Genomic DNA, 26,647 nt, shown 5'->3' on the forward strand with positions numbered 1-26,647 from the left:
AGGACGGGATTAGTTATACGGCCGGAGAGTGTATAATATATAATATGAGGAATATACAGGGATGTAACTGGTTATAGGGACGGGGTTAGTTGGAGATTGTCAATCCAATGACTAATCAGAGGTCATTTTGCATTCGGGAAGGAATTGTAATGGAAATCTGTGGGGTTTGTGCTTTTTATTGAATATAAGGGACAGGAATAAAAGGAAGGATGAACTCCATGGGTTATGTTGCCGCTGGTTCATCACCTGCATCCTCGTGGTTTACAGCCAATCAGATTACAGCTTCCTTCACCACCAAATGTAAGCATTTTTCGTCTCTCATTACTTACACGACTTCTCCTCTCGGATACTTTATTATCATTTATTATTATATTACCAGCCATTTAATGAATAATAAAAGAAACGCATTAAAGAGGCTCTTTATCCATTCAGATAATTTGGGGAGATATTCCTCTGCCCAGCGCTAGCGTGTGGCTTATGAGGTCACATCCAACATAATTACCCCGTTTCTCCTCATTTCTATTCACTCTTGTAGCTGAGGCGCACATGCGGAGCGATGTATATAATCGTATATTTCCAGCCGTAACTCGCAGGAATTTGAAGAGAATTAGGATCAATTCGTAATATTGGGGCGAAAATCGTTGTCTTTCTCCTTATACTCCCTGCACGTGATGCCCCCAGGGCAGTTGGTGATGTCCCCAGAGTAGTCAGACAGATGGCGGAGACGCAGATGGCTAGAGCTGGGCTTTGGAATCAGAGTCTGTCCCCAGCTTGGGGCTTTTACATGTTTCTCTGCTCTCTCTTACCCTCTCTCCTGTCCTGCCTGTCACCCCCCCTGTTCATAGAAGTATTTATGGATATAGATTGTAACCTATAGATAATAGCCATACCCTGTTGTTCTTAAGGGGTTAAAAGATGTATCAACTGTAAGCTCCGAGGATACTAGGAGTTGCAGGTCTGAGCAAGTGGGTGGCCAGATCCGTGTCCGTGCGTCTGGTGTTGTCCGTGCCTCTCTCCGTGACAGCTGGAGGTTAATTGCCTCTTTGTATTACCCGCAGCTCATGTATTCAGCTTCACATTAATGGATGTTTGCACTACTCTGCTGGGAGGCGGATGCCCAGGCCATGGAATGAAACAAATAAAAAGACAGGTTTGTTTTCAAAATAAATAATTATATTCATAAAGTTACAGAGATCTTTTTGACATGCTGTGGGCCATTCTGTATCGGCACAGGCAGAATTAGAGAGGCGGTGGGGAGGAGAGACCACGGGACAGAAGGGGATATGGAATATGCTAGAATATGGAGTTTGGGGCATTGAGGAATTAAACCGATACAATGACAGGAGGACTTGGAGGGGGTAGAACCTCCAATACATATAAAACAACCACGTGGGGGACAAGCCATACTAGGGCAGTAAGATCACGCCTCGGAGACCACAGGACACGGAACAGGCGTGTGCCCAAGTATTTGACATTTTTTTGGTAAACATAGAAGCAGTACATATCCATCATTGGTCCGACATTGGTCCGTGTCCGTGGTTTTGAAGTCTTTTGTGGCTCTTTTGTACCGCCTTGTGCAAGAGCTGCCATACGACTGGTTGGTCAACCCACCATCCAAATCACTAGATCAGTAGGTGGCTTGAGATCACCTTGAGCTGTCTCTGGTCACCATAAACTGTACTTGGTCACCGTGAGGGTGTCCAGGATCACCTTGAGCCGTCCGTAGTCTCTATGAGCTGTCATTGGTTATTGTGAGGTGTCTGTTATCCACACAAGCTCTCTGTGGTCACCGCGAACCATCTGTGGTGACCGTGAGCCGCCTGTGATCACTATGAGCTGCCTGTGATCACTATGAGCTGCCTGTGATCACTACGAGCTGCCTGTGATCACTATGAGCTCCCTGTGATCACTACGAGTGAGCCGCCTGTGATCACTACGAGCTGCCTGTGATCACTATGAGTGAGCCGCCTGTGATCACTATGAGTGAGCTGCCTGTGATCACTATGAGTGAGCTGCCTGTGATCACTATGAGCCGCCTGTGGTCACAGTGACCTGTTTTATGTGGATGCTGCAGATGCCATGTTTGGTGGTCATAGATGTCTAAAGGTCCGTTTCCCATATTCCTGGTAAATTCACTCTATTCTCACGACGCCACCACTATGGAGTCTCCACTTAGAGACTTAGAGTCCTGGTGTTGATTGATGGAAAACCGATCATAAAATTGGTTTGAAGCCCGTTGAACGTTCGGCGGCAGCTACGGGAGTTTGTGTCTCCTGCCCGGCCGGATCGGGACACGAGTGGCATCTGGAAGACTTCAATGAGCCGGAAACTCTAAAAAATTTGCAGAAATGGCATTTTCCTGTCTGCGGAATCCATCATTTTTGTTAAGGTGATCTGTGTGGGCAGAGACGCGGAGAATCCTCCTAGCAGCGTGCAGGAGAGTTAATGCGGTACCTGTGCTCAGGTAAGGCCATTTTTGCAGTGTGGCCGGCTTGTGGCAGTTGTGAGCAGCACGGAGCGGCTCTCCCGGCCGGAGCCCCAGTGGCAGCTGATGGGCTCCCCCAGGAACGCAGAGTCTGGCCGCACACGGAGGCGGCTCGCGGTAATCAAACAACACCATCTGTCTAATTCCGGTACAAACCTGCGGCGCCCACGTCGGGACAGGGAGGGGGTAGCAGGCGGGGGTCCCGACATCTTCGTGACAAACCCCGTGGCAGTATAGTGGGGGACAGCGACCCACCCGAAATACAGAAATACCCAAATATTTCAGGAGCTGGTGAATGGCTTAATCCTGATTGGTTGGCTTCTGGAACCTGAACCAATCATCAAACTGTAAAGGTGCCGACAGGAAAGGGTTAAGGTCACCGGCCACCGGATCCAGGTCACCGACGACCAAACGTACAGGGCAGTGGAAGCTGGGAATTCACTATGGCTTTCGTGGTCTCATACTTAAATGAGCTGGGGGAGGCGAGCATTTCTAGCAGGCTATGACAACCGGCGCCCCCTCCTGCATGAACCTGGTTACAAACCTAAAGCTTATGCCCCCCACCAGCTTGTCGAGGGCCCCTAGGACCAGCCCTGAGGATGCTCAGATTGCCCCTCCCACTGCAGGGCGACACAGACTAAAGGGGGTTATTGGACGTGGAGTCTGCCCCTCCCACTGTGGGTAACAGACAAAAGAGCTATGGGACATGGGGTCTGCTCCTCCCACTGCAGGGTGACTTACAGAAGGGAGCTATGGGGGGGTGGAGTTTATCCCTCCCACTGCAGGGTGACACAGACAAAAGGACTCTATGGGGGTGGAGTCTGCCCCTCCCACTGCAGGGCAACAGAGTGAAGGGAGCTATGGGGGCGGCATTTATCCCTCCCACTGCAGGGTGTAACAGTAATCCTGTGCCCCTTTTTGTCGCAGAGGGAAGGATATAGCGAGAGAGGAAAATGCAGACACAGGAGGAGCCGCCAATCAGTTCCGGGTTCAAGGGGTTAATTTTATAATGGGAACTCTTTTTGAACGTCCAATCAGCTGAGGTCATGTTACCCGGCATCGGACACCCTCTCCCTACCGCGCCCCTTTATTAGGAACCCCCAAACTTCCTGGGGTTTTATCGTCGGCCCCCTCGTCTTTCATCAGCTGATCGATAGAATTCAGCGACGTAGACTGTGGCCCTCGTGGCCCCCGGCAGGACAGGGTTTTCGTATTTCTCTCCTTCGGTGCAGATGGTTTAATCAGCCCACAGCACCCACCAAACAAGCATCTCGCAGCTGCCGGAACGTGGCTATGATGTCATCAGCGGCAGACATATGACATCACATTCTGCCTGTTTTCCCAGGCATTGTGTACATGCAGCCATTGAGCATCATCGTGGATTATCTATGTTAAATCAGGACAATTGGCAAGTATGGCGTGTGCTATAGGCTGAACGTGTGGCCACGTGACATCAGCGCTGCCCTGTGCCATGCATTTTTTATAGGTGTCCCTGGTTTAGGGGTCCGTCTGCGAGGAGATCCTGGAACCCTGTCCTGTTGGGGTCACTGAGGGTGAGATTCCGGGGTAATTGGAGTTACCCCCGGCATCCCCGCGTGTATGAAGTGCCAGCCTCCGTGTCTCGCATCTCCCCCTCTGCATTACTGCCCCATCGCTCCTCTCCTGTCCTGAGACCCCTGTGCTGGACTTTTGGGGGGAATTCCCTCGTTTTCAGAATTGTGCTACTTTTAACATGACGGAGAGAATGAAAACAATAAATAAAGGACCCCCGGTTTCTGCCGGACCTCCTGTGGCCGCGGCGGCGGGGGGCCCGTGGAATGTTTGAGGCCGCAGTTCTAGGAGAGACGTGCCCCCCTACGTGTCACAATGACCCCGTTAGAAGCCCTTGATATGGCAGTAGGCCTCCAAGCTGGAGAAGAGGATGTAGAGAAGCCACAGGCCCACGAACAGCATGGTGGTGAGCGTCTTGGAGAGCCGCGAGCCCCCCAGCTCCCCGCCTATGTGGGGTCTCCGGCGATACAGCAGGACGCTGATACTGATGAACGCGAAGATGGTGAACAGGGTGACGGAGAAGGCCAGCGTCCCGGTCTGCACCACGAAGTCCTTCCCTTGGATGGCCCAATAGATGGCCGCCACGGACCAGGCCACCCCGATCCCCAGGAAGACGTTGACGGCGTTGCTGCCGGTCACATTGCCGATGCAGGCGTCCGCGTACTGGTCCTGGGTCGCCGCCACTTTGCTGGCAAAGGTGTCTACGAGAGAGAGAGAGGGCAAATGAGACTGTCGGGTTTGCCCACGCGGTCTAGAGACCCCCAAACCCACGGAAGACCCCAGGGGGCAATACCTGGTATGGAGGTGCCGAGAGCCACAAACACCACGGCCGTGACGGAGTCTTTGAGGCCCACGGTGCAGCCGAAGTGCGAAGCCAGATCCCCGATGACGGCCGTCAGCAGCCCCACGATGACGATGCAGACGAGGAAGCAGGCCCAGCCGTTCCAGTACTCCGTGGGCGGGACGAAGGCGAACAGAACCTTCCAGAACACGGTGAGGAAGTGCATGACGTAGTCAAAGCAGGATGGCAGGCGCTCCTCTCTGCCGTCATCTTCCTCCTCCTCGTCACCTGAGGGCCGCAGCGAGACAGGCTGTGAAACGCGGCCGTCTCTCTCCCCCGTCCAACCCGCGCGCAGCCGTCTCACTCTCCCCCCCCGTCCAACCCACGCGGCCGCCTCTCCCCCACCCCCCCGTCCAACCCACGCGCGGCCGTCTCACTCTCCCCCCGTCCAACCCGCGCGCGGCCGCCTCTCTCTCCCCCCGTACAACCCGCGCGCGGCCGCCTCTCTCTCCCCCTTACAACCCGCGCGCGGCCGCCTCTCTCTCCCCCGTACAACCCGCGCGCAGCCGTCTCACTCTCCCCCCCCGTCCAACCTGCGCGCAGCCGTCTCACTCCCCCCCCCCCCGTCCAACCCCCGCGGCCGCCTCTCCCCCACCCCCCCGTCCAACCCACGCGCGGCCGTCTCACTCTCCCCCCGTCCAACCCGCGCGCGGCCGCCTCTCTCTCCCCCCCGTACAACCCGCGCGCGGCCGCCTCTCTCTCCCCCGTACAACCCGCGCGCGGCCGCCTCTCTCTCCCCCTTACAACCCGCGCGCGGCCGCCTCTCTCTCCCCCGTACAACCCGCGCGCGGCCGCCTCTCTCTCCCCCGTACAACCCGCGCGCGGCCGCCTCTCTCTCCCCCGTACAACCCGTGCGCGGCCGCCTCTCTCTCCCCCGTACAACCCGCGCGCGGCCGCCTCTCTCTCCCCCGTACAACCCGCGCGCGGCCGCCTCTCTCTCCCCCCCGTACTCACCGGCGCTCACAGTAATCGCCTCCATGAACTGCTCTCTCCAGGAATGGGTGCCGATCACCAGCGCCAGGTTTGTTTTCTTGATCAGTTTGTCCACCGTGCTCTGCGGGGGAGGGGAGAGACGTTGAGTGCGGGGGGGCTGTGCGGACCCCCGATAGCCCCAATAACCACATTCAGTCTTCATAACCCCCCAAATCTTGCAAATATCATTCGATTATTTCTAAATCAGAAAGCTGCAGCGCAGAGCGTCGCCCACAGCGGGTTTTTAAGGCACATAAGCGATGTATAGTCACACTCCCGGTTACTCCCGGGGGGGGCGTCAGCTGGCACTGCCGGGGGGGGGGCGTCAGCTGGCACTGCCGGGGGAAGGCGTCAGCTGGCACTGCCGGGGGGGGGGCGTCAGCTGGCACTGCCGAGGGGGGGGCGCTCAGAGTTTTTTCTTTAATTGACTCGATTTTCGTGGATCGGATGTGAAAATTGATTTAGAACAAAATCGATCTCAGAGACTTTTAACCCCCGTTATACCGGACGGAGCGCCGCGTCCAAAAGGCTGCGCATGCACTAATCCCTCGGCTGTGTAACGTGTCCCCCCTCCCCCGCTATGGACACGGATTACACGGAAAGCCACATGTAATTATGTATGTACAGCCGTGCGTTACATGCTTCCAGGGCCCCCTGCCAGGGTTGGTGCCGTCGGCACATTTAGAAACATTTGGTGGCCGATCGTCTTAAATGCGGAGTAACGGGCGTGCCCGCCATCCTTCCGGGTTTATTACGGCAGTAAGCAGATAAAGCCCCAGCAATCTGCTTTTTACGGATAATGGCTGAAAATCAGAATGAAACGATGTTTAACCGAGAGAAAACGCCGAGAAACCCCCACCCCGCCGGCAGATCAGCCCCATCCGGCCCCCGGATAGCCGGCCGTTTCTCCTGCTGTAACGACTCAAACCTTAATCAGTCGTTGGTCTCGTCTTAGATTCAGGACCCGTATGTCTATCCCATGCATGTTTAATCCCCTCACTATATTACCCTCTACCACCTCTGCTGGGAGGCTGTTCCACTTATCCACCACCCTCTCAGTAAAGTAAAACTTTCTTCATCCTCTGTCCCACTAGCTTTAGATCAGCCCCCTGGGATGCTGGCTTTGGGGTCTTTTTGTAATCCTGGGAAACCCACCCAACTTCCGCCGACCCTTTAGAGCTGCCGTCCCACCTGCTCTGCTAAATGTAACATTTTTAGAACCAAATTGCAGCCAAACCCTTCCCAGAAATATTTCCAGAATCGTGCAAAATCGTACATTTTAATGTTTTTTGCCGGGAACACTTAATTGTCATGTGACGTGAACGTTTCTGTGTTGTTGTTTTTTAACCCTCAGCATAAATAACAGAATGAGGACCGCGGAGGGTTAATTAAAAGAAGTCCCCGAGGGCTCTGATTCGGAAATTAACCCTTGAACGGACTTAATTTTTTTTATATTTAATCGCGAGGATTGTGTTTATACTGCACCTGCTCCCAGGTGAGGTGGTCCCCAGAGATTACCTTAAACTCGTACGATTCCTCGATGATGACCTCCACCTTGGAGTGTTCCCCCAGGATGGGTTTCCCCATCTCCGCGATCCTCCGGGCTTCTTCCTCCTCCGCCGTCAGCTTCTTGTCATCGTCGTCTAATCAGGGAGAAGAGAGCTCAGAAGTCTCGTCTTCGTCTCGCGGAGGAAAAATGCCCCCCACCCCCGAGATCCACGCACGCGGGTTATAGCGATCGGGGCCCCAAAAGCCCCGATTACCCGGCTCGTGCTCATTGGGGCAAAGAGGCAGCATGCTGCCGGTTAACCCCTTCCCGGCCACAGGCGGCACAATCCTCTTCTCTGTCCGGGGGGCAGCAAGTTTTACTAAAATCTTATTACCGTATTTGCTCGATTATAAGACGACCCCCCCCAAAATCTAAATATTAATTTAGGGGAAAAAAACCAAAAAGCCTGAATATAAGACGACCCTATAGGGAGTTTTACCAGTAAATATTAATTCATGTAAACAATTTTTTGATATTTAATAAAAGCTATGATTGAGAAAAATATATATTTTTTTATTTCCTTTTATTTGCCAACCTGCCCCCCGAGTTATGCACATCTGCCCCCAGGGTTGCCACTCTGCCCCCAGAAATGCCTTATACCCCCTGTTTGCCACTCTGCCCCATGATGTGCCTTTTAACCCTCTATATGCCACTCTGCCCCATGATATGCCTTTTAACCCCCTATATGCCAGAGTGGTTAAAAGGCATATCATGGGACAGAGTGGCATATGGGGGGTTAAAATGCATTTCTGGAGGTATATATATATATAACTGCTAACACTAACAGCAATCACACTCCTATTAAGCCAAGGCAGCCAGTACATGCTGGAACCTGGGGATGATAGGAATGTGAGTACAGCCTCCCTATGCCATGCTACCACCACCACCCCCCTTACACATCCATGCTATCACACACTCATTCACAAACATTTAAATACTCATTCATTCCATTAATCACACATACTTCACACACTAATCACAAAAACCCTCCCCCACCCCCTTACCTGAACTGCAGATCTCTCACTCGCAGACTTCTGCAGGGGCCGGCTGTGCGAGCAACTTCTCTGGCCCCGCCCCCAGAGGAAGGAGGGGGGGAGGCGGAGTTATGTGACACTCTGCCAGCTTCCTGTTCTCCTGCTGCTCGCGACCAAAGCACCGGTAAGCAGCCTGGCCCCAGCAGAATGAGGTCTGATTATAAGACAGCCTCAATTATAAGACGAGGGGTATAAAAACCTTGTCTTATAATCGAGCAAATACGGTATTTTATGTGGAATTTAACCCCTTATAACCAATCAAAGAGAGGAAGAAAAGAAAAATCCTTACCCTGATTGAGCAGCAGAGCTGAAGAGAGAGGTAGAGAAAGAGAGAAGTTGGTTAGCAGACAGGTCAGCGGATTGCGACACGTAACTCCCCAGCGGGCCACGCGGGGGCCATATCCGGAGCCCCTATCACTTTATAACCCGTCCGGCGGGCCGCCTCCGCCCCGTCCCCTCTGATTTGCCCCGCGCCCGGGTGCTGGGAGTGATCGGACGTGGTGAATGTCGGCGTATTTAACCCTATGTTGGATCGGCCTCCCATTTATAATAAAAGCAGGTTATTGTTCCCAGGGGGTCTGGTGAAAGTTTGGGTGGAAAGCCGTGGATCTGTCGCTGGGCAGCAGCGGTATTGGAAAACTCGAAATGCACAAATCTTAACCCAAAACTTTAGGATGCGTTAAAGGGGGGTAGAACTTACCTCTATATACCCCCACAGACTGTAAGCTCCTGGGGTCAGGGTCCCCTGTTATACCACAGACTGTAAGCTCCTGGGGTTAGGGTCCCCCCTTATACCACAGACTGTAAACTCTTGGGGTCAGGGTCCCCCTGTTATACCACAGACTGTAAGCTCCTGGGGTCAGGGTCTCCCGTTATACCACAGACTGTAAGCTCCTGGGGTTAGGGTCCCCCCTTATACCACAGACTGTAAACTCCTGGGGTCAGGGTCTCCCTTTATACCACAGACTGTAAGCTCCTGGGGTCAGGGTCCCCCCTTATACCACAGACTGTAAACTCCTGGGGTCAGGGTCCCCCCTTATACCACAGACTGTAAGCTCCTGGGGTCAGGGTCTCCCGTTATACCACAGACTGTAAGCTCCTCTGGTCAGGGTCTCCCAACGCTGCTATCATCCCTGCCCCTCAAAGGGTTAATTAGGGTTAAAATACCCCCAAGTAGCTGCCCTTGAGGGGATTACCCCTGTAGCCCACCCCCCCCTTCCCTCTGTATGAAGGCTTTTGTCAGTTGCTCTGTTGCTAGGCAACTGCTTCTTTGTAATCCATCTTGGCTACCGGGTACTGCACAGTAACTCTGCCTAACAACGCTTTAACAGATTTGTTGCCAGGCAACGGGTGAAGCACGTTGCTAAGCAGAAGTGTAATCGCCTGCTGGTTGCCTGGCAACAGAGTAGCTAAGGAAATCGGTGCGTCCGCTGGCAACGGTACGAAAGAATGATTTTATTTTTTCCTGGATTTTCCAGTTAAGAAACTATTTTTAGGCGAACGTTAACCCCTTCAGCGCCAAACCCTGAGCCAGGAAATCCAGCTGTAGCAAATGCCGCGGACTACAACACCCATAATGCAGAGCCTCCCTTTTGGGATTTGTGGCCCCGTGACCCGGGGGGGCTTTACCTGAAATCCCGCGTTTCATCCACCGCGGCTCCTCCAAGACGATGAAGAAGTTCTCCTGCTTCTCGTACTCCTCGTCGTCCACGATCTTCACCTGGAGAGTTTTCCTGAGGAGACAGAGAGCGGAACGCGTCAGCCTGCAGCCTACGTCCGGCGGGCCGCCTCCGCCCCGTCCCCTCTGATTTGCCCCGCGCCCGGGTGCTGGGAGTGATCGGACGTGGTGAATGTTGGCGTATTTAACCCTATGTTGGATCGGCCTCCCATTTATAATAAAAGCAGGTTATTGTTCCCAGGGGGTCTGGTGAAAGTTTGGGTGGAAAGCCGTGGATCTGTCGCTGGGCAGCAGCGGTATTGGAAAACTCGAAATGCACAAATCTTAACCCAAAACTTTAGGATGCGTTAAAGGGGGGTAGAACTTACCTCTATATACCCCCACTTGTGTTTGCATGCTGTGTGTACCCCGGGTGGGCTTCGCAGACCCCAGTAAATACAGGGTGATGCCCATATACTAAAAAGAACCGGCCCTTTCACTCCCTCTTCATTCTCATTACTCATCCCAGACTTCTTTTACTGCGGCTGTGCTGCTTCCACTGGGAGGCTATTCCAGGTATCCACTACACCTTATGTGAAGCAGAACTTCCTCCCATTAACCCTCAACCTTCCGCTCTATAACTTTAAACACCTTCTATTTCCGGGCTTCCCTCTTAGAAGTTATTTAACCCCTTAATGCGTTTGAATGTCTCTCCCCTTCAGTCCTTTACAACCCCCCCGACATATCAGATTAATGGTCTCGTTTTAGATTCCGTATGTCTATCCCATGCATTCCCTCCCTGTATTAACCTCTACCACTTCTGCTAGGAGGCTGTTCCACTTATCTACCACCCTGTTAGCATCGCGTCCTACGAGAAACATGCTGGAAAAATAGCAAAACTATTTCACCGGAATCGAGAGACGCCCGGAGGCTTTCTTCGCACGGACGCTTCACGTGGCGGTTGCAGCGTTTGGTAGACATTTCCGCCGCCGTATTTCCATCTAAAAATATCGCTTTATACGTTAAAGAAATTCTTACAAAGTGGTGATCTTTCATCGAGCTGATAATTAATTTACGCGTCGGCACAGGTGCTAATTTTAACGCTGTTTCTGGGATTTAAATACTTCGCTGCCTCCCCCGGCGTGTGATTGGCTGCCGGCGGTGTGCATGACGCCAATGCGGATTCTTTCCCGGCGTATGGCTGCAGTATCCCCCCCCCCGCAGACACCAAACCACAGACACGGCATAACGGGGGCAGCCGGTGGTATACTCGGTGATGGGACCTTCTGGTGCCTCCCCTTTACATTTTGCTCCTCCAGGTACCCCCAATGCATTTGCCTCTTTCCCTGCCCCCTCCCAAAGATGTGTTCAGACGAAACTCACGCAGAGCACTGGGGTGGTCTAACAAGACCCCCTCCGCGCATGCGCAGAAACTACCCCCATTGATTTCCGTGGCGAGGAGTGAACTATAGATTGGACCACGGTTGGCTCTGGAGCTGCAGCTTCTCCTAAAGTGGAGAACACCCTGCAGGTGGAAGAAAGTACATTTACTTTAATACACACTCCTGATTGGTGCGTAGGATGGGGCCCCCGGCTCTCTGTTTCCCAAATCCTCCACGGTACAAGTTCTTAATAAACTTCACACAGCCAATCAGTGGCGAGCATTGCCGTGGCGGAGGCAGGAGCTGCAGCTTCTCCCTTTTAAGCATGATTATGAAAGTACTCATACGGTATTATGCATTCTCCTTCGTTGAGGCTGCCCGTGACATTAAACTGTCCCTATCCAAGGGGCGTCACGGCTGTGGGGGTGCAGGTTGGGGCCCGTGTCCTCTCTCAGTGGTACCTTAGGGCCCCACGCACAGTGTCCGACAATGCCTATAGCCAGCGCTTAAAGAGTTAATGTCCGTCTCCCGCCCCGCGCGCTGCCCCTCTCTGCAGCAGTAGGCTGAATGTATAAAGAGATCAGCAGGCGGGACGGGGGATCCGCAGCATAATGAGTATTCCTCGTGGCCCCCAAGGGCACCGAGCGGGGGTGGGGAAGAAGCGAGCACACCCATGAATAATTTAAACCCCAGATTGTCCCCCGAGGTCACTGAAACTCTTTATTTGGAGCCAGTCTCGTCATTAAGGCACAGGCCAGGCACAACTGCCCCCCCCTTGAGCGGAGGGAGGGGCAGCTTCTATCAGTGCCCCATCCCCATGGGGTAACATCACAGAGACTGCAGAAAGGGGGAGTGCAGCGAACACCCCAAAGTCTGCAAGGGCTCAGAACTTTATAACGGGGGTAGTAAAATAAAGCTACATGGAGTGGCCTCCCAGTAGGGCTGGTAGAGGGTAATGCTGGAGCTAACATACACCTAAGAACCCCACACTCTCTTTTCACGCACATTCGTGTTAACGTCAAAGGGTCAGACCCAAAGGTTTGGCTTAAAGTGATGGGACAGAGCTGTGGATAGCTGTTCCACGGGATAAGAGCGTTTGCCTCTTCTGTATGTAATTGCCCCTGCGAAGCCGCAACCACCCTGCGCAGATCCGCATTCTCTGCTAGATGTGATCTAATATCCGAAGGACTCCCTGGGAAAGCAGAGCGTGGCGAGCGTGGGCGTCTGGATGAAGCCGGCTCCCTGCGCACCCCGAGTCTGTCCGCCTCTCCCCCCTCTCACTGAAATCAGAAATGAAGGATCGCTGCGCTTCATTCAAACGCCTCCAGATGCTCCGTGATGTATTGGATGCCTCAGAGACATCTTAATGATACAGCGATGGAGGAATCTTTCTGGCCTTGGGGGGAGGTGATGGGAGCTGATATAGTAATAACAGGAGTCACGCGGTGAGGTCATACAGCGTGCAGTGAGGTCATACTATAGACCGTAACACACATTACCCTTCGTAGGTCTTTATAACCCGTTATATCCTGTATATTCCTCATATTATATATTATATACTCTCCGGCCGTATCACTAATCCCGTCCTTATAACCCGTTATATCCTGTATATTCCTCATATTATATATTATATATTCTCCGGCCGTATAACTAACCCCGTCCTTATAACCCGTTATATCCCTGTATAGTCCTCATATATTATATATTATATACTCTCCAGCTGTATAACTAATCCCGTCTTTATAACCCCTTATATCCCTGTATATTCCTCATATTATATATTATATACTCTCCCCGTATAACTAATCCCGTCCTTATAACCCGTTATATCCCTGTATATTCCTCATATTATATATTATATACTCTCCGGCTGTATAACTAATCCCGTCTTTATAACCCCTTATATCCCTGTATATTCCTCATATTATATATTATATACTCTCCCCGTATAACTAATCCCGTCCTTATAACCCGTTATATCCCTGTATATTCCTCATATTATATACTATATACTCTCCGGCCGTATAACTAATCCCGTCCTTATAACCCGTTATATCCTGTATATTCCTCATATTATATATTATACACTCTCCGGCCGTATAACTAATCCCGTCCTTATAACCCGTTATATACCTCTATACTTATCATATCATATATACAGAGTTGGGAGATCTATGCATTAACCCAGTAAGTGCTTGTATAACAGTGTAATCAAGTCAAACAGGTGTAAATCCCGGGTTTTTTGCTCCGGTCACCTTTTTAAGCTAAAAAAACAAATTGATCGTCTCCTTTTATTAACCTTTTATTGCTGACATCCAGACTTCTGATACGAGATGCGAGCCGGTGCGAGAACGACCAGCGTGGGCCAAGGCGTCCCATCTGCCCATTTAAAGGGCCGAAGCGTTCCGAGACTGGTAATTTTCCATCACGGTCCAGGTTTCCGGTTGCCATGGAGAACGATGCGTTTTATAATTGGTTATTTGTGCCACGGAGACGGGGGCCGCCGGAATGCGATCCGGGCGCCATACTGATGGGTTTAATAGTCCGACTTCGTTTTAATGAAGCTTTATGCCTTTCGGTTATTTATTTTTGTGTAAAATTTTGCTATTTAACCCCGTGAGGGATGGTAAGAACGCGAAAGTCCCGGGTGCAGCGGATCCTGCCAGATGACCTTCTGGGACAGAAAGTAAGTGTTACCCCCAGCATTGCACCCTATCATAGGGCAATAGTTATAATTAGCGGAAAGTTTCAACAAGAGACCGGAATCTAACACTAGAGGGTCAGAGGCTGAGATGGAATCGAAGGAAGTTTTACTTTACTGAGAGGGTGGTAGATAAGTGGAACAGCCTCTAACTACTCTATAAACATCACTGCTAATGAGGGCAGGAGAATCCCAGGATACCCCTCGTGCCCCTGGGCCGGAAGGAGGCAAAACGCTGCATGATGGAAAATGAGCTGTAAACAGCAGGAGACGGAAAACCGTCTTCCCTAAAGGTACCGCATCCCGTCGCACTGAACCTTATGAAATAAGTAGCACCGGGCTTCGTGGGGTAAACTCAGATATCCCCCCAGTGTGGGGTAGTAAGTGCTGCACGGCCCCCACACTATTTTTACAATAAAGAAAAAGTAGACCGCTAAAGAGATTTAATATCACAGGAGATGGAGCCTAAAATGGAGGTGAATAATTAGATTGGACGAGACCGTGACCCAATCAGCAAGTGCGCCTCCCCTAACCCTGCACAGCGAGCCCCTCCCCTCATACCGCACAGCTAGCGCCTTCCCTCACCCCGCGCAGCGAGCCCCTCACCCTGCGCAGCGAGTGCCTCCCTTTTAACCCGCACAGACAGCGCCACCCCGCGCCCCTCCCATCACCCAGCGCAGCGGGAGCCTCCTCTCCCAGCCCCTCCTCTCCCAGCTCCGCGCGCAGCCAGCCCCTCCCCTCACCCTGCACATCATCTAATGTCGCTTTGCTAATGACTTTCCAGTTGTACGGCGGGAGATGTGTGGCAGGGAGAGGGTTAAGTGGCTGGGGCAGGTGGGTGATATGGAAGCAGTAGCTGACAGCCCCCCCCCCCCCAGTCCATGCGCAGCGTCTTCCCAGGAATATTCTAACCATTTCCCATCCTCAGGTCCTTCAAGCCAATTAGCGTCTGTCCCTGCGGCCCACCTCACCGCCGGAAACACGATTCTTATTAATGTGTTTGTTCGCCGCGGAGTCTGTCCTTCTTTACCCCCATTTCATTGTTTTTTTCTGTATTTTCCTCTTCTTCCCCAACATGGTTTGTGATCCCCTCGCCGCGAGAGTCAACGCCTTCCTGCCCGGCTGCGGATGTCGGGGGCTTCACGTCCACCAGGGGGGCTTCGGCAAAATCTGGCAGTTTGAAGACTTCCAGAACTAAGACTCTGAAAACGTCACGTTTTGGACAGAACAAAACTTTCCACTCAAATTGAACCCAGAATCGAGTCGGCCAATCAGGAAAAAGCCAGAAAACAAAAATATTCTTGTTATGGAGACCTTTATGACGAGAGGCTGGAAGGGGGGGCATATTTTTATATGACAAGAAAGGCAGATGTGATGTCATTATATAAATACATACGAGGCCAATACCAGCCACTCTGATGACTGCGCAAAGATTAGTACTGCGCAAAGAACACAACGTCACCAATTCAGACTCAGAGGAAGGAATTTTTGCCTAAAGCAGCAGAAAGGGCTCTTTGCAGTCCACTCCTCGCAGAGACTGCGCTATCAGATCAATGGATGCCTTTATATATGAGCTGGAGAGTATATAATATGAGGAATATACAGGATATAACGGGTTATAAGGACGGGATTAGTTATACGGCCGGGGAGTATATAATATATAATATGAGGAATATACAGGGATATAAGGGGTTATAAGGATGGGATTAGTTATACGGCCGGAGAGTATATAATATGAGGAATATACAGGGATATAACGGGTTATAAGGACGGGATTAGTTATACGGCCGTAGAGTATATAAGATATAATATGGGGAATATACAGAGATATAACGGGTTATAAGGACGGGATTAGTTATACGGCCGGAGAGTATATAATATATAATATGAGGAATATACAGGGATATAACGGGTTATAAGGACGGGATTAGTTATACGGCCGGAGAGTATATAATATATAATATGAGGAATATACAGGATATAACAGGTTATAAGGACGGGATTAGTTATACGGGGGAGAGTATATAATATATCATATGAGGAATATACAGGATATAACGGGTTATAAAGCGGGATTAGTTATACGGCCGGAGAGTATATAATATATAATATGAGGAATATACAGGATATAACGGATTATAAGGACGGGATTAGTTATACGGCCGGAGAGTATATAATATATAATATGAGGAATATACAGGATATAACAGGTTATAAGGACGGGATTAGTTATACGGGGGAGAGTATATAATATATCATATGAGGAATATACAGGATATAACGGGTTATAAAGCGGGATTAGTTATACGGCCGGAGAGTATATAATATATAATATGAGGAATATACAGGATATAACGGGTTATAAGGAGGGGTTTAGTGATACGGAGGGGAGAGTATATAATATATAATATGAGGAATATACAGGGTGTCACGCGAGCCGCCGCGGCACTTACCTCGCGTGCTTGCGGCAGCTCACTCTGTCCTGCCGCTGACGCCGCACGGTCACGTCGGGGTCGCGGCTCCGCCCCCGCCGCGACCCGACGTCAGCTGAGCGTCACACGCACCGCCGCGGCACACACACCAGGGGATCGCGTCGGCGCGCCCGTCGATGCCGCCGACGCCGTACGGTCGCGGCTTCACCGCCGCCGGCAGGGTGGTCCTGCCTCCACGTCATCGCTCGGGCTTGCGCCTGCACGCCGGGGACGTGTAGGCGCGTCACCGCCGGGATCGCGGATCGGATGCCTGCCGCGATGACGTCACGCGACGCACGCCGCAGCCTCATTGTGAGTAGGAATTCCCTATTTAAAGGCCATTTGTTTTCTCTTCTGTACCTGTTCACAGTATATTACTTTTTGGGGTGTGCTGTTCCTTGTGATATTTATCTTGCCTCGTGTACCGACCTTTGCCTGTTCTTTTGACTACAATTCTGATCTGCCTGCCCTGACCTTGGACCTGTTATACCGTTTTGCCTCTTATCTGCCTACCTTGACCTCGGATACGTTTTGACCTCGCTGTTTGCCGTTGCCCTTTTGATCGGACTGTTTTCTGGACTACGCTACGTCCTTATATCTGCATAGTTGGATCCTCCTTCGCTACCTGACCCCGTGACACAGGGATATAACGGGTTATAAGGACTGGATTAGTTATACGGGGGGAGAGTATATAATATATAATATGAGGAATATACAGGGATATAACGGGTTATAAGGACTGGATTAGTTATACGGGGGGAGAGTATATAATATATAATATGAGGAATATACAGGATATAACGGGTTATAAAGACGGGATTAGTTATACGGACCGGAGAGTATATAATATATTATATGAGGAATATACAGGGATATAATGGGTTATAAGGACGGGATTAGTTATACGGCCGGAGAGTATATAATATATAATATGAGGAATATACAGGATATAACGGGTTATAAGGACGGGATTAGTTATACGGACCGGAGAGTATATAATATATAATATGAGGAATATACAGGGATATTACGGGTTATAAGGACGGGATTAGTTATACGGGGGGAGAGTATATAATATATAATATGAGGAATATACAGGGATATAACGGGTTATAAGGACCGGATTAGTTATACGGGGGGAGAGTATATAATATATAATATGAGGAATATACAGGATATAACGGGTTATAAGGACGGGATTAGTTATACGGCCGGAGAGTATATAATGTATAATATGAGGAATATACAGAATATAACGGGTTATAAGGACGGGATTAGTTATACGGCCGGAGAGTGTATAATATATAATATGAGGAATATACAGGGATATTACGGGTTATAAGGACGGGATTAGTTATACGGCCGGAGAGTATATAATATATAATATGAGGAATATACAGGGATATTACGGGTTATAAGGACGGGATTAGTTATACGGGGGGAGAGTATATGATATATAATATGAGGAATATACAGGGATATAGCGGGTTATAAGGACGGGATTAGTTATACGGCCGGAGAGTATATAATATATAATATGAGGAATATACAGGGATATAGCGGGTTATAAGGACGGGATTAGTTATACGGCCGGAGAGTATATAATATATAATATGAGGAATATACAGGGATATAACGGGTTATAAGGACGGGATTAGTTATACGGGGGGAGAGTATATAATATATAATATGAGGAATATACATTATATAAAGGGATTAGTTAGAGATTATCGCGCATTGTCATTCCCGAGCAGTGAGCAGTTGATGAGAGTATATAATATATAATATGAGGAATATACAGGATATAACGGGTTATAAGGACGGGATTAGTTATACGGACCGGAGAGTATATAATATATAATATGAGGAATATACAGGGATATAACGGGTTATAAAGCGGGATTAGTTATACGGCCGGAGAGTATATAATATATAATATGAGGAATATACAGGATATAACGGATTATAAGGACGGGATTAGTTATACGGCCGGAGAGTATATAATATATAATATGAGGAATATACAGGATATAACAGGTTATAAGGACGGGATTAGTTATACGGGGGAGAGTATATAATATATCATATGAGGAATATACAGGATATAACGGGTTATAAAGCGGGATTAGTTATACGGCCGGAGAGTATATAATATATAATATGAGGAATATACAGGATATAACGGGTTATAAGGAGGGGTTTAGTGATACGGAGGGGAGAGTATATAATATATAATATGAGGAATATACAGGGTGTCACGCGAGCCGCCGCGGCACTTACCTCGCGTGCTTGCGGCAGCTCACTCTGTCCTGCCGCTGACGCCGCACGGTCACGTCGGGGTCGCGGCTCCGCCCCCGCCGCGACCCGACGTCAGCTGAGCGTCACACGCACCGCCGCGGCACACACACCAGGGGATCGCGTCGGCGCGCCCGTCGATGCCGCCGACGCCGTACGGTCGCGGCTTCACCGCCGCCGGCAGGGTGGTCCTGCCTCCACGTCATCGCTCGGGCTTGCGCCTGCACGCCGGGGACGTGTAGGCGCGTCACCGCCGGGATCGCGGATCGGATGCCTGCCGCGATGACGTCACGCGACGCACGCCGCAGCCTCATTGTGAGTAGGAATTCCCTATTTAAAGGCCATTTGTTTTCTCTTCTGTACCTGTTCACAGTATATTACTTTTTGGGGTGTGCTGTTCCTTGTGATATTTATCTTGCCTCGTGTACCGACCTTTGCCTGTTCTTTTGACTACAATTCTGATCTGCCTGCCCTGACCTTGGACCTGTTATACCGTTTTGCCTCTTATCTGCCTACCTTGACCTCGGATACGTTTTGACCTCGCTGTTTGCCGTTGCCCTTTTGATCGGACTGTTTTCTGGACTACGCTACGTCCTTATATCTGCATAGTTGGATCCTCCTTCGCTACCTGACCCCGTGACACAGGGATATAACGGGTTATAAGGACTGGATTAGTTATACGGGGGGAGAGTATATAATATATAATATGAGGAATATACAGGGATATAACGGGTTATAAGGACTGGATTAGTTATACGGGGGGAGAGTATATAATATATAATATGAGGAATATACAGGATATAACGGGTTATAAAGACGGGATTAGTTATACGGACCGGAGAGTATATAATATATTATATGAGGAATATACAGGGATATAATGGGTTATAAGGACGGGATTAGTTATACGGCCGGAGAGTATATAATATATAATATGAGGAATATACAGGATATAACGGGTTATAAGGACGGGATTAGTTATACGGACCGGAGAGTATATAATATATAATATGAGGAATATACAGGGATATTACGGGTTATAAGGACGGGATTAGTTATACGGGGGGAGAGTATATAATATATAATATGAGGAATATACAGGGATATAACGGGTTATAAGGACCGGATTAGTTATACGGGGGGAGAGTATATAATATATAATATGAGGAATATACAGGATATAACGGGTTATAAGGACGGGATTAGTTATACGGCCGGAGAGTATATAATGTATAATATGAGGAATATACAGAATATAACGGGTTATAAGGACGGGATTAGTTATACGGCCGGAGAGTGTATAATATATAATATGAGGAATATACAGGGATATTACGGGTTATAAGGACGGGATTAGTTATACGGCCGGAGAGTATATAATATATAATATGAGGAATATACAGGGATATTACGGGTTATAAGGACGGGATTAGTTATACGGGGGGAGAGTATATGATATATAATATGAGGAATATACAGGGATATAGCGGGTTATAAGGACGGGATTAGTTATACGGCCGGAGAGTATATAATATATAATATGAGGAATATACAGGGATATAGCGGGTTATAAGGACGGGATTAGTTATACGGCCGGAGAGTATATAATATATAATATGAGGAATATACAGGGATATAACGGGTTATAAGGACGGGATTAGTTATACGGGGGGAGAGTATATAATATATAATATGAGGAATATACATTATATAAAGGGATTAGTTAGAGATTATCGCGCATTGTCATTCCCGAGCAGTGAGCAGTTGATGAGACTCACAAAGCCATGAAGCGAATCAAATAAAAATCTTCACGGAAGATTCATATCCAATCTGAATAAGAAAGCTTCGCGAAGCTCCATTTTCAGCACATTCTCTGTTATCTGAATTTATGTGTTTGTCGTAAATTCTGTATCTTTAGAAAATGCTTTATAATGTTATATCGCAATCCAAGCAATGATTTGTTAGTATTGATTTCTATAGCGCCGTTACATTCTGCGGCGCTGCACGATGTTAATAAGGTTCTTGCTGTATTGATAGATAATAGCATCGTTTCATATCGGGACAGGAGGAAGCTTTACGTCATTTACTGCAGAACACTGAAAATTATCAATCTGCGGCATTTAAAAAAAAAGCGATCTGTTTCCCAAAACAACAGGTTTAGTAGATAGTGATTTACAGGATTATTGAAATATTCTGCCGTAACATGAAATCGCCGCTCGGTGAAGGATTTGGTGGCGCCCATTTGGTTTTCTTTTCCCAAATCTGGGTCTCTTAACCCTTTGTGTGCTGGCATTGAAGGAAATGTTTCCGTGCAAAATGTTTCACGCCATTGGAACTCAGAAGGTTAAAGGTTTAGTTCCATCTTCAGTCTTGTTTCTTGAAGGTAGAGAGACTGGATGTCCGCCCGTCCATTGGTAATTACATCAGAGAGCGTCTCTGTCCTGCACCGCAGCAGCCTCACTAATGAGGGGCCCCAAGCATAGCGGCTCAGCCTCGGGGTAACTATTATCCCAATTAACGGGCTGACACGGGCGACTCAGAGACTGAAAACACCGAAATCTCCAGAGCGCGCACAGACTGCCCCTCCCACTGCGGGGCGACAGACAGCATCAATGGGGCACACAGACTGCCCCTCCCACTGCGGGGCGACAGACAGCATCAATGGGGCACGCAGACTGCCCCTCCCACTGCGGGGCGACAGACAGCATCAATGGGGCACGCAGACTGCCCCTCCCACTGCGGGGCGACAGACAGCATCAATGGGGCACGCAGACTGCCCCTCCCACTGCGGGGCGACAGACAGCATCAATGGGGCACGCAGACTGCCCCTCCCACTGCGGGGCGACAGACAGCATCAATGGGGCACGCAGACTGCCCCTCCCACTGTGGGGCGACAGAAAGCATCAATGAAGGAGATTTGGGACACGGAGTCTATCGAATATATTAGATATGTTTAGTCGGGGTCCACCGGCTCCCGCCCCCTGATACTCGGTATCGCTGTAAAAGACCACCGGCAGCGCAGAGACTTCCGCGTCAGGAAGGGGTGAGTCGTGTTGATTAAAATAGCTGACAGCGCGTAATGATACGTCATCGCAAACCCGCCGCGCTCAGCCCATTCACGCTGCTTCTTATTATAAAGGGACGTGCGTGGAAGAGACTGGAATAAATCCACTGGGGTGGGTGTGAGGGGCTTTACCCCTGCTGTCTGTCTATTAGGAGGGGTGTCGGAATTGGAAAAGGTATCTCTGTAGTAAGAGGGGTTTCTGTATTAGTCGGGGGATCTCTGTATTAGACGGGGTATATCTGTATTAGACGGGATATCGGTATTAGATGGGGTATCTCTGTATTAGATGGGGTATCTCTGTATTAGATGGGATATCGGTATTAGATGGGGGATCTGTATTAGACGGGGTATCTCTGTATTAGATGGGATATCGGTATTAGATGGGGGATCTGTATTAGATGGGGGATCTCTGTATTAGACGGGATATCGGTATTAGATGGGGGATCTGTATTAGACGGGGTATCTCTGTATTAGATGGGATATCGGTATTAGATGGGGGATCTGTATTAGTCGGGGGATCTCTGTATTAGACGGGGTATATCTGTATTAGACGGGATATCGGTATTAGATGGGGTATCTCTGTATTAGATGGGGTATCTCTGTATTAGATGGGATATCGGTATTAGATGGGGGATCTGTATTAGACGGGGTATCTCTGTATTAGATGGGATATCGGTATTAGATGGGGGATCTGTATTAGATGGGGGATCTCTGTATTAGACGGGATATCGGTATTAGATGGGGGATCTCTATTAGACAGGGTATCTCTGTATTAAATGGGGTATCTCTGTATTAGATGCTGTATGTCTGTGTTAGATGGGGTATCTCTATTAGACGGGGTATATCTGTATTAAGTGCTGCGTAAACAGTTGGCGCTATATAAATAAAAGATAATAATTAGATGGGGGATCTCTGTATTAGATGGGGGATCTCTGTATTAGATGGGGTGTCTATATTAGACGGGGTGTCTCTGTATTAGACGGGGTATCTCTGTATTAGATGCTGTATCTCTGTATTAGATGGGGGATCTCTGTATTAAATGGGTATCTCTGTATTAGACGGGGTATCTGTATTAGATGGGGTATCAATATAAGACGGGGGATCTCTGTAGTAGATGGGGTATCTGTATTAGACAGGGTATATCTGTATTAGATGGGGGATCTCTGTATTAGACGGGGGATCTCTGTATTAGATGGGGTATTTCTGTATTAGATGGGGATCTCTATATTAGATAGGGGATCTCTGTATTAGGTGGGGGATCTCTGTATTAGATGGGGATCTCTATATTAGATGGGGTGTTTAATGCAGACCAGGTATTGCTGGCACGTTTTAAACATGTGTTACCATGGTAACAGGCAGCCATATTAGGTTTCCTCCTCCATGCACTGAGCAGGGATCGGATTTCACTTTTCCCCGTTGTTGGAGAAGCTGCAGCTTCCTCGTTACCGGACGTCTGTAGAGTCACTCAGACACACAAGACGTCCACTCGGGGGGGGGATAGACGGCGATCGGCGAAACTCCACAACGGACCTCTATCACGGCAGCCTGTGTGACCTAAACGTATAGAAATCTGCTGCCCTGTCCTTCCTTAAGATGTAAGAAAAGAAAGGGTTAAAAGTAATGCAGATTAGTCTTCAAATTGCTGCATATATATATATACATAGATCAAACTGCCCCCCATTAGATCAAACTGCCCCAGCCTGAATGGATCCGGCTGCCCCTAGTAGATCACACAACTACTCCTAATGGACCACATTATACACACCCAATACACCAGACTGCCCCCCAATAGATCAAACTGCCCCCCAATACACCAGACTGCCCCCCAATAGATCAAACTGCCCCCAATACACCAGACTGCCCCCCAATAGATCAAACTGTCCCCAATACACCAGACTGCCCCCCAATAGATCAAACTGTCCCCCAATACAGCAGACTGCCCCCAAATGCATCAGTCTCCCTGCTGATCTCTATACACGTGACGCCCCCCCAGTAATTAGACTGCTCGGCAGTGAATGTGACCTTCTCCACGCATGGACCGAGACCGCTCTGCGGTGAGACGGCGAGCCCGCGTCCCGTGGCCTTTCTGAGGCAGCAGTTCGCCCCATGCTGTGGTTTCTTGTGGCGTTCCCGGGAAGGGTTAATGGACGCGCCCCGCGGGATTGGTGCGGGGAAACGTGGATCCGTTGGCATCGCTCCCGAGAAGCTAAATATTGACCATTTCCGAGTGAGATAGGATTTGTGGGTAATAAACTCTTCCAGAAACACAACAGCTTTTCCCCGGGGACGCCGAGCATCGAATTCCCACATTGATACCCCTCCCATCCCCCGCCGCTCTCCCCCCCCAACAGCCTTATTTTATGTATTTTTGGTGTTTTCACCCTCATCGCTCGCTCGCTCGCCCACCGGTCAGAACCGAACCCCCCCCCGCGCGGCCCACCAGCCTATGGGTCCCAATGTAAATCAGATGGTGTGTTTTCAGACCCAGTGGGTGATTGACAGGGGGGTATTAAATAAACACACGGGTAATTTTCTGTACTTACACCGTCTCGTCGTTCAGGAACTCCAGTTCGCCATAAGCGTCTTCGAAGTCCACTCCTCCTCCTCTGGCGGTCCCCTCTATTGTCCTGTACGGAATGACCACAGTTCCTCGGGCCCCCGAGTTCCTCACCACTCGCACCTCCAGGACGCCCACGCTTTCACTAATGTGGACCAGCTTCTCCTCGAATGTGAATATCCCGGCATGGTCGTCGTCCAGGATGGTGACGGTAGCGATGAGCGGAGACACCAGGCGGGCCTTGGGGCGACCGTCTCCGTCGGGCTCGAACATCCCTTCGGCATCTCCCACCCTCAGGTTCATCAGTCGCACAAAGAAGTGCTCGTCTTCCTCAAAGATGTCGTCGTCGATGATCCCGATCTTCAGCTCCTTCTGCGTCTCCCCCGGTTTGAAAATGAGGGTCCCCTCGCTGTACTCGTAGTCGGAGCCGGCGTTGGCCGAGCCGTCTTCGGTTTTGTAGTCCACGTAAAAGGTGCTCCCGCCGTCTCCTCCTTGACACGCGACGTTCAGCGTCACGAAGCCGCAGTTCTCCAGACACTGGTAGTTGCAGGGCTGGAAAAAGATCTTGCTGGTGTTCTCCTCCTCGGAGTCGGCCGTCACTTCTTGCAGGTTGGCCGGCTTTTTGCTGTGTTCGGCCGCGTGCTTCTTCAGTACGTTCCCGGCTCCGATCATCATGCGCGTTGCCTGGATCCGGTAGAATGCTCTACTCTTTTGCTGGTGCAGCAGAGCGTAGTAATTGGCCATGTCTACGAGCTGGTCGAGCTCCCGCTCTGGATACTTCTGCTTGAGCTCCTTTAGGATCCGGATGACCTCCTTGCGACTCTCGTCCAGCTCCTTGGCTTCAGCGGCCGCCGCAGCGCTGTCCTGCACCACGACGTCCTTGGTTTCTCCCGGCACGCCGGCGGCTGCCCCCAGCTTACCGTCCATCTCTATACTCTTGGGGAACTCGCCCTCCGTCTCGATGATGATGCCTCTTCGCTTGTCCGCTCGGTACCTCTTGTAGACGTACTTGTAGAAAAGAAGACGCTTGTCCGCGATCCAAGCGAAGAGGACGCAGGCTGGAAAAAAGAGGAGGGTGACCAGCGCTTCCCAGACCTGAACGCGATTCGGGGAGATAACGGCGAGAATCAGGTAAAGCCAGATGTAGGCAAAGATGCTCCACGTAGCTGTGACGAAAAACACGCGTGGATGCTTGATCTTTCTCGATTCGCCGGTCGGTATGACGTACACACATATTCCGATGATCACAAACATATTGAACGCTGCCGAACCCACGATGGTTCCTGGCCCGAGATCCCCGGCTTGGAAATTGTGGCCGCAAACCTCGATGACCGAGAGGAGGATCTCCGGAGCAGAAGAGCCGAGGGCCATCAAGGTGAGGTTGGAGACCGTCTCATTCCATATGCGCACGGTGGCAACACTGGTTTCCCCGTTGGGTTTGGTGAGCGTGATCTCTTTCTCCTGCGACGTGATGACCTCGATCGATGCCATGAAGCGGTCGGCAATGATGGACACTCCCAGAAAGAGGTAGAGCATTGCCACGAAGTACACCACGGCCCGGGCCGCCTTGTCTCCTGACGATGGGTTGTGCGGAAGCCAGACTGGGAGCAAGATCCCCGGCTCGCACTTGGTCTTCTGAGGAGTTCCGCACGTCACGTTTTCCATCTCCTCCGAGGACACAGAAGCCACCACAGCCACAAGGACAGCGATTTTTACGAGACACGCCATGCTGGCTGCGGGTGATCCGGTGCGGGTGACGCGGAGTTAAGGATACCTGCGGTGAAAAGAGAAGACAGGCGGTGAGCTGCAGGCAAACGGTCTCGTCGGATCAATAACTCCAACGTTCCTCTCCCCCAAGTGACTAGTTGGACCTTTGATTAATGGATTAGGACCGAGTCTTTCAGTTTAACTATTTGAAGGCCATGGGGATGAGCGATGCCCTCCGGTGGTGAACGCCGCGCCGTCCTTAAAATGGACGGAATGTCCCTAAATCCCGGCTCTTGTTGTTTGTTTTTGACTCATTGTTTGTATCGGCCGTTTGCTCCCCTTCGCAGGGTAACGCAGCGTCTGACGTGGCCCCCCGGGACA

The 26,647-nt window shown here is 50.1% G+C and overlaps 1 protein-coding gene across 2 annotated transcripts; it reads right to left on the minus strand.

The window, feature by feature from the left end:
• Window positions 1-4,360: 4,360 nt before the first annotated feature.
• On the minus strand, window positions 4,361-26,185 carry LOC149273258 (sodium/calcium exchanger 2-like). 2 transcript variants are annotated; one of them, XM_089506530.1, is made up of 7 exons: window positions 24,546-26,185; window positions 10,062-10,165; window positions 8,722-8,739; window positions 7,368-7,492; window positions 5,832-5,931; window positions 4,830-5,105; window positions 4,361-4,737 (listed from the first exon to the last, which is right to left on the minus strand). In XM_089506530.1, the coding sequence occupies exons 1-7, from the start codon at window positions 26,093-26,095 to the stop codon at window positions 4,361-4,363; spliced, it is 2,550 nt and encodes an 849-aa protein (XP_089362656.1). In that variant the 5' UTR covers window positions 26,096-26,185. The 2 variants fall into 2 exon arrangements, with proteins under 2 accessions (XP_089362656.1, XP_089362657.1); XM_089506531.1 differs by lacking the exon at window positions 8,722-8,739.
• Between the last annotated feature and the right edge of the window lie 462 nt (window positions 26,186-26,647).

This window comes from Sceloporus occidentalis, unplaced genomic scaffold (genome assembly GCF_023333645.1).
Source record: "Sceloporus occidentalis isolate IW3139 unplaced genomic scaffold, rSceOcc1.0.p SCAF_390, whole genome shotgun sequence".
Classification (NCBI taxonomy): Eukaryota; Metazoa; Chordata; class Lepidosauria; order Squamata; family Phrynosomatidae; genus Sceloporus; species Sceloporus occidentalis.